The 13,147-nt window shown below is 36.7% G+C and overlaps 3 protein-coding genes across 4 annotated transcripts in view; 1 reads left to right on the plus strand and 2 right to left on the minus strand.

Moving 5' to 3' along the window:
• The window catches only part of LOC131536473 (gastrula zinc finger protein XlCGF57.1-like), a 298,340-nt gene that overhangs the window by 219,138 nt on the left and 66,055 nt on the right, over positions 1-13,147 (plus strand). The gene's annotated exons all lie outside the window — the stretch shown is intronic.
• LOC131536514 (nuclear factor 7, ovary-like) lies at positions 709-5,117 on the minus strand. Its single transcript, XM_058769489.1, has 6 exons — positions 4,253-5,117; positions 3,788-3,883; positions 3,323-3,553; positions 3,226-3,248; positions 3,024-3,145; positions 709-1,833 (listed from the first exon to the last, which is right to left on the minus strand). The coding sequence occupies exons 1-6, from the start codon at positions 4,646-4,648 to the stop codon at positions 1,349-1,351; spliced, it is 1,353 nt and encodes a 450-aa protein (XP_058625472.1). The 5' UTR covers positions 4,649-5,117; the 3' UTR covers positions 709-1,348.
• Positions 7,211-12,047, minus strand: LOC131536544 (uncharacterized). 2 transcript variants are annotated; one of them, XM_058769549.1, is made up of 7 exons: positions 11,921-12,047; positions 11,232-11,552; positions 10,821-11,144; positions 9,654-9,734; positions 8,009-8,068; positions 7,840-7,893; positions 7,211-7,760 (listed from the first exon to the last, which is right to left on the minus strand). In XM_058769549.1, the coding sequence occupies exons 1-7, from the start codon at positions 11,979-11,981 to the stop codon at positions 7,729-7,731; spliced, it is 933 nt and encodes a 310-aa protein (XP_058625532.1). In that variant the 5' UTR covers positions 11,982-12,047; the 3' UTR covers positions 7,211-7,728. The 2 variants fall into 2 exon arrangements, with proteins under 2 accessions (XP_058625532.1, XP_058625531.1); XM_058769548.1 differs by having other exon boundaries at positions 7,840-7,920.

Below are 13,147 nucleotides of genomic sequence, written 5' to 3' on the forward strand. Positions count from 1 at the left end.
ATCATATACTGAACTTAAAACAAACATTTAAATACTGGATAATAAAGCTGAACACAATCTACTTACATTTAAGGAACTGTGTGTTTAACAGCATTTTTCTCAGACTGGGTCAGCTTTATGGAGACGGTCTGGTTCAACTGTAACACATTCCCCCACACAGTACGAAGAACATTCATACAATTAATTCATGTTATTGTGTTTTTTTATTATTATTTTAACATGCGAGTGAATTAATGAAGATCGTGCTGAGATGTACAGGGTAGAATGTGTCTGTGGCTGAATGTATTTCTGTTGAATCTTGAATATATGATATGATTTCTCAAGACTGATGAATGTGTTCTGGTCTTCTTACAGAGAATCTGGTGTAAAGGGATCTTCAGAAACCAGACAGTCTGGAAGTGTTTATTTTAACTGAATCTGCAAGATGACTGAAAATATTGCTTCAGAATATTGTAAAGATGCATCCGCTGAACGGCTGAAGTCCAGCTCCTCTAACATCAGATAATCTTCTCAGAGTCTGTTTGAAATCATAGATAACTAAACCATAGTTCATCAGTTTAGTTTAATGCAGATCTGTGGAGTCATGCTGCCTTCAGGAGCTCGTGTTTAACACATCGTTTACTAACTCTCTGAAATAATGACATTATATATTTGATAAAACATATCTCACAGTATAGCTGCTAATGTATAGTAAGGTACTGCAAACATATTATTTTATTAATCTGTAGCTTTTTTTGTCTCAATCAGAGTCAAGATGAAGGTGTTTATATGTTAATATAAAGCACATTAGTTTTCACGTTGAGTGTAAATTGTTTTATTTGTTGTGATATATAACAGCTGCCTGAGATCCTAGAAGCTGCTGCAGAAGTTGAGAAGATAGACATCAGTCAGATTTTTGACCAGTAACATCTGTTTTTTTATTTATTTATTTTTATGCATTGCTCTGTTGAAGAACACAAAATCAATGGCACTTCTTGCATTTAAGCTGCTTCTTTCACACAGAGACTGTTTCCTAAAAACTCCTGTTGAGTAAAATACCAAAATACACTCAGATGATGAATCTAGATGTTATAGTCCATCATTCAGTTCTCAGTCACATGTTTCAGAGCCGCTGAGCATCTGTTCAGAGAGAAGGCCACGGAGAGATCAGCTCAGAGACGCAGAATGAGAAGAGCTTCTAACACTGAGGGAAGAACTCATTAAGGGCATTATTTTATATTTTTATTTATTTATTTAATTTTTTGTTAATATAGAAAATTTTTTCATATTCATTTTTGAATTTACACAAAATATTGATCTGGATTAAATATTGAAACATGATGAAAGCAGGAAGATCCAGATCTACAGATTACTGACTATTGATCAATAAGATCCTCAGAGAGGAATAACACCAGAAGAAAGGGAAGAGTGTGTGAGTGAAGGAGGTTGTGAATGTGTGTAGATGTGTGTTAGTTACAGGATCAGAGAATGACACCCTTCCTCTGTCATAGTCCAGATTCACTCTCACACGGTCAAGCTGCTGTTTAACACCAAAACCAGAACCTGGAGACCGTCCGTACCACACACACCAGACACCAGTCTTATAGAAATCATATCTCTTCCTCTGGTTTGATGCTGTAGTTACTCCAAGACTCCAGTATTTACTCTGTTTAACCTCCACATCCCAGCAGTGTGTTCCTGAGTTAAAACCCTCTGAACCCAGAACACAGAGATCACAGTCAAATCTCTCTGGATTATCAGGAACAGGTTGATGACCGCTGAATCTCACACTGGTCAGATCATCAGACAGAAGGAGACGTGGATGAGCCGTGTTTGGATCCAGAATCACAGGAGCTGATGAGACACAATCAACAGATGCTGTTATTCTGATGTTCATATAATGATCAAGAGTGAACCCAACACAGATGATTATGAATTATGACACTCGTCCTGTTGATCAAACACATCAGACATGTTCCTCTCATCACTGTCAGTCATTCTCTGTGTGATTTATCAATACTGAAAGTTCAATCAGAAACAAACTCAAACATATTCATTTCATTCACGCTCTCATTTATATTACATTATAGTGAGAAGCTGTTTTTAATTTAAAATCTTGAAATTCGAATTGAAATCCCGAATTCTGGAAATGTTGGGATGTTTTTAAAATTTGAATAAAATGAAAACTAAAAGAATTTCAAATCACATGAGCCAATATTTTATTCACAATAGAACATAGATAACATCACAAATGTTTAAACTGAGAAATTTTACAATTATATGCACAAAATGAGCTCATTTCAAATTTGATGCCTGCTACAGGTTAGAGGTCTGAAACATTCCCGCAAGGTTTTATTCCGCACCCACCTGCTCCCGTGATATATAAGGCTTGTTTGAGATGCGCCTCGCCTCGCCTGAAATGTATTTTAGATTTTTATAGAAAATATGACAACAATCACATATCTCACACAGAGATCGCACTGTCATAGTGTTTGGAAATATTCATGCACAATTTAAATACATAATAGCATGAAATCAGATTAAAAAAATAAAACATTTTAGAAGAGAAGGCAGCATCACAGTTGTCTGAACCAATGAGCATTAATGCAATGAAATAATAATGGTAGTAATAATAATAATAAGCTTGCTGATATATATATAAAAAAACTACAACTAAAATTATTTATTTAATTATTCAGAAATTAAAATAATGCTTAAAATAAAACATAAATATTAGATGAAAATAAAAAAAGTTAAATAATTGTTTTATTTAAATATACATATTAAAAATTAAGCTAAATGATAAAAACACAAACAAATTAAAAATATTAATGAACCATTAAAGTAGTATATAAACACCAATCATCACAGGGGAAATAAAAAATTTTTGTGTAAAAATGTTGAATTCTGAATCCCACTGAAGTCTGGGATTGATTATTTCTGATTTTGTTGCAGTAGATGATCTGGTTCTTCACACATAATGCTGAAATCTGTCAATATTGCATCATTTCCAGTGTGTGTGTATCTTCTGCAGTCAGACTCACTGTTCTGGACGATGTCCTGCATCTTCTTCCAGACTCTGAAGGGCAGGTTGCCCAAGTAACGTGGCACATGAATCAAAGCTCCAGAAGGCGTCTGTGGATCCGGCTGTGATGAGATCTGGACTCTGGAAGAACATTCAGGATCAGAACCGCAGTGGCTTTGGATCAGAAGCAGAGAGACCAGAGACACCAGCAGATCACTCACCTTTCCATTGAGACTGGAAACTCCTGCAGAACAAACACACCATTGATCATCAACAACTCAATCAATCAATCAATCAATCAATCATCTGAAATCAGACCTTCAGAAAGCAGACGTCACTGGCTTTCATCATCTCCTCCATGTCTTTGATTGTGTGTGAAAGAGCTGAGATGTGTCTGTTCATCTCCTCCAGCTTCTCCTTCATCATCTGCTTCTTCTGCTCCTCTTCCTCCCTCAGTGCAGTGATTGTAGCTTCTTCTTCATCTCTGAGAAACTGATGAAGCTTCTCAAACTGCTGTTTAATCTGACGCTCTGTGTGCTCAGCTTGAGACTGAAATCAAACCACATTCACTTCAATCGTCTCCATCAACACACATCAACACAATCACATCATTCAGATCTGAGAGAAACTCAGAGACCGACATATAACGCATCCAGAAGCAGATTGATGATCGTCATTTACACAAATAATCAGCTGGAGTCCATTATATTAATATATCAGATCATAACTGTATCTAGTGATGTACAGCTGTAATGAAAATGACTCTGGATTCTGTTTCCTCACCTTGATGTGTTCAACTGTTTCCTCAAACTCTCCTTTAATGTTTTCATTGTGTTGAAGTTTCTTCTGTAATGATTTCAGTGCTGTATTGAGCTCCTCCTAGAATTAAACAAAATAAAAAATACATAAAACACCAGATTACAGTGAAAAAACAAGAGAAGATGAGACAGTAGACACCATCATATAATGCAGTGCAATCCATCCTGATTTCTTGTTATCTAAATCTCATACTAAATTAATTTAGAAATTAAAACCTGTCATAAAACAAAGCCAACCTGAGTGAAAACAAAACACAGTTTGTAAATGACAATGTTATTTATTGAAGTAAAAAAAGTTATCCCTAATCTATGAACCTTTATTGATAATGGAGTTCAGCTGAACTAAACACAACCAGCTCTGATCAATCAAATCAATACTTAAACAGGACTTTAAAACAACATGAAGTTGGCTAAAAGCCGTTTCTCTCACCTTATATGATGAAACCACTTCACTGATGGGTCTGAATTTATGATTATCATGTAGTTTTGAATCTCTACACACTAAACACACCGGCTGTTTGTCCTCCAGACAGAAGAGTTTGAGTTTCTCACTGTGTAAACTGCAGAGCTCCTCAGATCCTGATGAACGCCTCTCATTTCTCTCCTTCAGGAACGACTCACACAAGTTTTTCAACACCAGATTAATTGGAGGTTCTTCTCTTGAGGATCTTCTCCTGCAGACGGGACACTCCTGAGTTTTCTTGGTTCTCCAGAACTGTTGAAGACACTCTTTACAGAAACTGTGACTACATGACAGAAGAACAGGATTCTTGTAGATTTCATGACATACAGGACAAGAAAAATCATCTTCAGATAGTGAAGCCATTTCCACTCTTTGAGCTCCAGCGATCTAAACTTTACTTTCACTTTCTGAACAACAGTTTGAATTGAATCACCACCAGAATCACAAAGATCTGCTGTCTATTCAGAAACAAACTTCACAAAGATCCTTCTGTAAAGTGTTCTTCTTGGTTCTTCACTGATGACTGATTCTTTATTGCTTTTGTCAGTAGAGAAGAGAGTCAGTGTGACAGAAAGCAGAAATAACACGTCAGTCTCTTCCTGGTAAGAGCTGTAAGAGGGAGGAGTTTATGATCAGGTGAGTGTGTTTAATCAAGTCAGACAGGAACATCAGGATTTCTGCAGGTAACATTTTAACAAATTGTATTAAAAATGATCTTGCATTGAAACGTTAAAATAAACTGCTGTAAAACCTTGGATAAAACACAAAAGAACAATGAAAATACACAAATATTAATAATAAAAAAAATAAAATAAAATAAAAAAAACTTAAATGCAGGTCCAGATTAAGAATTCGGAGGCACAATGTCTTGTAAGCACCCCACCCCCACCCCACCCAAATGTCTTTGTTGCACGATGAAATGACGTCTCCTGAGGAGCCAGAATTAACGTTTTTATGACATCTTCTGAGCGTCCAATATTGATGTCCACAGGATGTCCACAGGACGCATCTAGAAGGTTCAGATTTGGCAAAATATCAGTTCTGGTACTACTAGATCTTAGTGCTGCGTTTGTTGATCATAGCATACGTCTACAGAGACTGGAAAACTGGGTCGGGCTTTCTGGGATGGTACTCAAATGGTTCAGGTCATACTTATTATGTGAGTATAGGAGAGCATAAGTCTAAGTCCATGACATGCGGAGTCCCACAAGGCTCAATTCTTGCACCGCTCTTGTTTAGCCTGTATATGCTCCCACTAAGTCAAATAATGAGAAAGAACCTAATTGCCTATCACAGCTATGCTGATGATACCCAGATTTACTTAGCCTTATCTCCAAATGATTACAGCCCCATTGACTCTGCCAATGCATTGATGAAATAAACTGTTGGATGTCCCAGAACTTTCTTCAGTTAAACAAGGAGAAAACTGAAGTCATTGCATTTGGAAACAAAGATGAAGTTCTCAAGGTGAATGCATACCTTGACTCTAGGGGTCAATCAACTAAAAACCAAGTCAAAAATCTTGGGGTGTTTCTGGAGACAGACCTTAGTTTTAGTAGTCATGTCAAAGCAGTAACAAAATCAGCATACTATCATCTCAAAAACATTGCAAGAATTAGATGTTTTGTTTCCAGTCAAGACTTGGAGAAACTGGTTCATGCCTTTATCACCAGCAGGGTGGATTATTGTAATGGTCTCCTTCAAAAGAAGACTATTAGACAGCTGCAGCTCATCCAGAACGCTGCTGCCAGGATTCTGACTAGAACCAGAAAATCTGAGCATATCACACCAGTCCTCAGGTCCTTACACTGGCTTCCAGCTACATTTAGGATTGATTTTAAAGTACTTTTACTCGTTTATAAATCTCTAAATGGCCTAGGACCTAAATACATTGCAGATATGCTCACTGAATATAAACCTAACAGACCACTCAGATCATTAGGATCGAGTCAGTTAGAAATACCAAGGGTTCACACAAAACAAGGGGAGTCTGCTTTTAGCTATTATGCCGCCCGCAGTTGGAACCAGCTTCCAGAAGAGATCAGATGTGCTAAAACATTAGCCACATTTAAATCCAGACTCAAAACTCATCTGTTTAGCTGTGCATTTGTTGAATGAGCACTGTGCTATGTCGCACAACCTGATTTAACTGAGTTCGATGTGTTCCTAGGTCAACATCTTTGTTGAACCTGGAACAACATTGTGATTAGCCAATCAGATTTGAAGAAACAGTCTATAATTTTTGTGAAGTTTAGGCTTACAATCAGTGTTTGGTGCTTATACATCAGTATCATTCATCTATCATTAAATCTGATTGTAGGTATTACTCATGGGTAAGGTTAGGTTTAGGTGTAGAAAGATGTTGACTTAGGAACACGTTGAACTCAGCAAAATCAGGACGTGCGTGCTACGTCCAAACTGATTGCACTATGTATACAGGTGAGCAGGTGGCGCTAGCATGCTTTAAAAGCCTCCAGAAATGAAGCACTTTTCAACACATCTGGCTACAAAGCTTCAAAAGCTTCATGAAGTTTCGGCCGTTTCTCAAACGGATGGCTGCATCCTTCAGAGGTCGCATTTGTAGGCTGTATACGTCATAAAAATATCTTATTTTAGAATATTAATAGTTATAAATTTGACCATTATTCTTAGTTAAGTGTAAATTGTTGTAATATGCTTATGACTCGCAAATGTAATGCTCAGTTAACTGAAATAAACCAGGCTTGATGACGTATGCAGCCTACAAATGCGACCTCCGGAGGATGCAGCCTTCCGTATGAGAAACTGCCTTCATCTCTCCACCACTAGTGAATCTAATCTTCTTCCTCTGAGGATTAATGGTGGTTCAAACAGCACCCCCCGCTGGACTGGAGTGTGAAGCGTCGCGAGGAGGGAAAATAACACACGAGAAAATACTTAGTGCGTTTTTCCTTTAATTTCGGAGATGTTTGTAATCAAGAGTTTACACAGAGAGCTAATACAGAAAAAAACGACAATATCGTTACTATTTAAAGTCTATTATCAACCACTTTTAGACAAAAGAAGAGGTTTGTAAATTATGTATTTTTAATTCTGCATATGGTATTTGACAAAAACATTTTACAGTATGATGTAGGTGGGGAAGAAAATCAGATATTTTCATTAGTAAGGACTTGTCTCTGGATTGAAATGATCAGTGAATGAATAAAAAAATATATACATCTGTAAATATGTTGTATGATAATTAATAGACATGTGTCGCATCATCAGTTAAAATGGACCATTACAACATTTAAAAAGCCTTCTGTAAAAAGTTTAATGCAAGGATTAGATGAACTAGCATGTACTGTATTATATGTATATGGAGCAAATATCCTTGAAAGCTGCATGCAAATATCCATAATATCATTGAGATCTGGTCTGATATTTATAGAGAGTATTTTATTGTAATATTGCATTCATCACTATGTCCTCTGGTGCTGTGAGTTCTTCCTCCCTGCAAAATAATTCAACACTAAATCATTACTGAGCTCTCAGATTATTAAAGATCGATGTGAATCATCTCAAACACTCACCAGCTCTTCTTGCACAGATGATCTGAAGAAGAATCACAGTAGGAGCAGCAAACGCTGCAAACTCAACAATAATCACAATCACTGCAGGAAAGATGATGATAGACACAATCAAGAGAAAAAACAGACTCAATCTGTGAAACTGGGAATGAAATCAAAGCTTTGTAAAGACCTCTGAATAATGATCCAACAGTCCTTCTGACTTCAGTTTCTGCTGGATCTGTGATCATGTCTGTAAGTTCAGTTCAGACATAATGAACATCATCAACATCATATAGCTTCACATCACAGAAATGATGAATGAACTCGCACCGCTTCATTAATCTATCATCTACTAGCATTGCATTTCAATCTCAAAGTGTTGGGAGGAAACTGGTCTAATGATATTTAAAAAGAATCTGTCTGTCAATGTGATCTCTTTCTCATTTATAGATATTTGTGTGTAAAGTGTGATGTTTTGTAAGTTTGCATGAGCACTGAAATGTAGAACATCAGCAGCTGAAACACATGACTGTATTAAAACATTTTGAATGCACATGTATTTCTGAATCTTTGAGGGTTCAGTGCTGAACTGGTGAATCAGCAGGCTGATGTTCTGTGATTTTTAATCTCAATGAGTCTCATCCTGGTTAAATAAAGGTTAAAAAAAAAAAAAAAGAAATACATGCATATCTTGTTGTTCAGTAAATACAGGTGTGTGTGCAGCTGCAGTCCTCTCAGAGTTTGGGGTGTTTAATGAATACTCACGTTCTGTACAAATAAAGGATGCATTTTTAGTTCATTTACACCACATATTGGAAAAAAAGCATTGAAGTAATAAGAATTCGTCCCTGTTTGACTCGTGTGTTTGTTTCAGCAGTTCTCGTTATCAGTCGAAGCTCATACAGAATCAGACAGTCTGATCAGTGATCAGTTTCTGGAAATCTTAAGAAACTCTGTAGAAGTGGATCATGTTTCTCAGCTGAAGTTTGTTCACTGCTCATCTGTACACTGTATTATAGGATGTTATTATTGTTTTGACAGTTACATATTTAAGCATTAGACAGCTGTTAATTTAATGTCATCTAGGTTAATATTAACCTAATTACTCTGTTAATTACTCTGAAATAATTTTATGAAAGTTTTTTATCAATCTGTCTGTAAAGACTGTTTTACTCCCATTACACGCTGTGTGTTGAATGATAATGTGCTTCTGAAGCCTGTAACCCTGGTTTCTCTGTAAAGATGTTTACTCGAGGACTCAAGCAAGGGTTAAAAGACAAGCTTGAACCGTTATTCAGTGGCTCAGTCACTTTATCATTATTAGACAAGATTAATGCAGTGAGAAACGATGAAACATGAAAAAATAATAATAATTGTGAACATTTTCACAAATCAGGCTATACCTAAAACAAGTGATTTTGCCTCGATACAGACTGCATGCTTTTTTTTTTGTTTTGTTTTTTGTTTTTTTTGTGGAAATTGCCATTAAATGTGAAGAACATACAATTAAGTTGAACTAGAGAAACTGAAGTATATTAAATAAAAAACTCTTTCAGTTTAAAAAAAAATAGAAAAAAGCTATCTCTCCTGTATCTGTTTGTTTTACTTGATAATGTAAAATGAATCATTTGGTTTCAGTTGAACTAATCAGTGTTTTAGTTATACCAGCGCAGTTATATTGAGCAGATTATTCATGTCTGTGTTTTTGGTTATCATTGTGCTGAAGAGTGGAGCTTGTACTCATTGTAGTCATTGTGATTACATGCATTTGTTAACATGAACAAGAGAGGATCCAGTGAAACTCAGAACAGTGAAAGATCATTGTTTGTCTGTACCTTGTGTAGAAGTTATTGGTGTCGTTGTAGTTGATTTTGTGTTGTGGACTGGAATCACTGGTGACGCTGGATCATCTCGAGCTGTGAAGATGAATGTTAGTTCAGATTAATCAAACTGTAGAATATGATTATCACGTTTTAATTAGTAAACACACAAGATAACTCTAGCATCATTATATTAGCAGATCTAACAGAGACTCTTCAGTACGTTCCACGTGTGTTTGTGTATATTGTTTCTTTTTCTCGCTCTCCTGTCTTTTTTTGTACTTTTTGCTCCGCTTCTAGGTTGGTGTTTATTGGCGGATTGGACTGCCAATCATCATTCTGACGTCACGATGTTCTGCCCATCTGCTGAAGTGCCAGCTGTATTTGAGGACGCGGGTTGATTGTGTGTGCGTACCTTGTGCTTCCAACGCGATCAGCAGTCTTGTGTCGACGCCAATTGTCTCCCTTAATGTATTTTGCCTTATGGAGTTATGCTTGGCTTTATTTGTAGATTTGTTCTTTGGCTATTGACTCGTATCGAATCCTTCGGAAAAGATAACGTCGATGTCAGTGTTGGAGTTTTAGTCCTATTACGGGTCAAGTTCAGAGTAAAGAATGCAGTTTGGCGTATTGAACTATTTAATCAAACATGTCTCTCGGCGATGATTCGTATACCTAGTCAACTGTTGTGATACTGTTCGCTTGTTTTTGATTAGGTTAGTTTGTACTTTGTTAGATTAGTTTTCTGAGTGTTACGCCACCCTTGTATTTTTGTTTGTAGTTTAATGTAGTTTAGTTTGAGCGTCGTATACGCTGAAGAATTCGGTTTTATTTTCATATTTCTTTTGGTTAGTCAGTTTAGAGGTTAGCTATAAGGATTGTTTTGTCTTGTTTATTTCTTTAATTTAAGTGACACTCTGTTTTTTTTTTCCCCTGTGTTAAATTTCCTAATTTATTTCCCCTTTGTACATATTATTTGTATTTGTTTACAAAGCGTCCAGTAAAGAATTTTTTTTTGGCAATACTTGTTCTTAGTACCATCTTTGATCCGCACCACATCCAGTAACAATGAATATGATTATCATATTTTAATTAGTAAACACACAAGATAACTCTAGCATCATTATATTATCAGATCTAACAGAGACTCTTCAGTAACTGATCATGAGATTGTTTTCTGACCTGAACTCTTGACAGTATATGTGACTGAGCTCTGGACTCCATCTCTGTGAGTAACACTGCATCTCCACTCTCTGTTGTGATCTTCATTCAGGAGTGTTGTAGTCAGAGTGATGATACAGTGATCTGATGCTGATATCTGATATCTGGAGTCTGATATCTTCAGTTTAACACCAGCCTGATTCACCCAGAACAGCTCAATTCCCTCAGAACGCATCCAATCATCACAAGAGACTCCAGCATCTGAATATGAATACAGCTGACAGAAGAGAGTCACAGAGCGGCCTGCACTGATCTCAGTCTGTGAGGATGATGAAGATGAAGAGACTGAAACACAAAATAACACACACATCACACACTCTTCAATCATCATCAGAGATTAAATGAACAACTTGACCACGTTCATAAAATTACCATGAAGAACATGCAGATACACACGAGCATCAGTTCCTTGTTTTTGTCCATTCACATATTGTCTGCAGCTGTAAAGTCCATAATCTTCTTCTGTGATGTTGTTGATGTTCAGAGAGCAGTCAGACCCCAGACTCAGTCTCTCATGTCTCTCTGTGTCTTTCTTCTTTATCCCTGAATAAATCAGTTCAACTGTTGCTGAATGACTGAATCTGTTATAGTTCCATGTAGTTGATTTGCAGTCATGAAGAGCATTATTACAGGACAGACGGACATTTTGACCAGAACTGATGAACACATGAGTCACATCCACTTCACTGGAACCTGAAACACAAGAACATCTGAGTGATCATCATATTATATATTAATAAATGATAACCTCTAACACAGCAGCATGAAAAGCAGAAGATTCAGATCATACAGTGTTGTTTCCTCACTTAATGTGAACAACACACTCTCCAGAAGAAGCTATTTTTCTTTATCAGAGAGCTGCTGAAATCACAAACACACTCTTGATATGAAGATAATTCAGCATCAGATGTTTGAGAGTGAAACAGTCTAGTTTTAGTTCATTCAGGAATAATCCAGTATGTTCTTTATGTAACACAAGAATGAACTGATCATGTTGAAGTGAACTCTTTCTCAGATTAATTAAACTAAATGTCTTGTAGAGAAAAGACAGATTTCTTTACCTGTGAGAAGTGAAGAGAGAAAGATCAGTCCCAGCAGACACAGATCACACTCATCAGCCATCTTCTCTTTCTGTCAGTCTTCCTCTCTTTAACATCATCAGCTCCTCCTCTGCTCATCAGCTTCCGGTGTTCAGACAGACAATCACATGAAGAGCAGATTCACAGCCATCATCAGTCTGATCTGATCTGGGTTCAGAGATGATCACAGTAACAACAGTGAGATCACAGCTCTGAAAATACTGCAGAAACATGTCACACTGAGAGTACAGCCCACAGGAACATGCTCAGTTACACAGAGAGCAGAGCTTCCACAGTAGATGAACACTGGGACTCACTTTTTTAAAGGAGCCTATAAGAATTTTGCAACTACTGCAGAGTCAAGACTTCTGTGCAACACTAAATATAATCATATCACAACACACACAGTTAGTTTGACCACACAGGTTATTAAAGAAACCAGAAAGAAAGAAGAGGAACTGGCATCTGAGCGGGAATGTACACGACAACGATGCACTAAAAACAGAAAAACAGTTTTTCCTTTGCATTTTTGAAAAGATTTGCACACAGACAGCAACGTTCTTCACACAGATCCATGACTGAAAATGACTAAAAACGCTGTATCATGCATGCCAGCCCAGTAGTTGCTGATATATGCATATATATATGATGTCACCATTTTTTTTTTTTTTTTAAGAATCAATAACAGTATTGCTTTTAGAAACTTTGAAACCTCTTTTTTCACTATTGTTTTCACTGTTGTATAAATGAATGGTAAAAAAAAAAAAAAAAAAGCATGATAAAGGATTTTTTTTACTTGAATATGGTGTCATGTAAACGCTCCGTGAATGTGTCAGAATTCACAGCCATCAGTCCAAACTGGGTTCAGAGATCAACAGCTGTGTGTGGCTTCAGATGCAGTTCCTCTTCTTTCTTTAATTACCTGTGCGTCAAACAAACAGCCAACAATAACATGTTTCCAAACCTCAAGAGTGAGATCAGCGCTCTGAAAATATTACAAAGTGACGTGACGTGTGGCCAATTATAATAACTCATACTCAGAATTTGTGCTCTCATTTAACCCATCACAAACACACACACACACACACACACATGTTCGTTTTTGTGAAAAGTGGGGACATCCCATAGGCATAATGGTTTTTATACTGTACTTACTGTATGTGCAATTGCCCTACACCAACCCTACACCTAAACCTACCCCTTACAGGA

Source organism: Onychostoma macrolepis, chromosome 03 (genome assembly GCF_012432095.1).
Source record: "Onychostoma macrolepis isolate SWU-2019 chromosome 03, ASM1243209v1, whole genome shotgun sequence".
In the NCBI taxonomy this organism is placed as follows: Eukaryota; Metazoa; Chordata; class Actinopteri; order Cypriniformes; family Cyprinidae; genus Onychostoma; species Onychostoma macrolepis.

Excerpts from the sequence above, each read along its gene's own strand:
- LOC131536514 (XM_058769489.1), bottom strand. The coding sequence starts at position 4,648 with ATGGCTTCACTATCTGAAGATGATTTTTCTTGTCCTGTATGTCATGAA. Across the intron at positions 3,554-3,787 it reads AAACAGTTGAACACATCAAG|TCTCAAGCTGAGCACACAGA; the intron begins GTGAGGAAACAG and ends GTTTGATTTCAG. Across the intron at positions 1,834-3,023 it reads GCAGGACATCGTCCAGAACA|CTCCTGTGATTCTGGATCCA; the intron begins GTGAGTCTGACT and ends GTGTCTCATCAG.
- LOC131536544 (XM_058769548.1), bottom strand. The coding sequence starts at position 11,981 with ATGGCTGATGAGTGTGATCTGTGTCTGCTGGGACTGATCTTTCTCTCT. Across the intron at positions 7,921-8,008 it reads TGTTGGATCATTATTCAGAG|TGATTGTGATTATTGTTGAG; the intron begins GTCTTTACAAAG and ends TCTTTCCTGCAG. Across the intron at positions 7,761-7,839 it reads CATCTGTGCAAGAAGAGCTG|GGAGGAAGAACTCACAGCAC; the intron begins GTGAGTGTTTGA and ends ATTATTTTGCAG.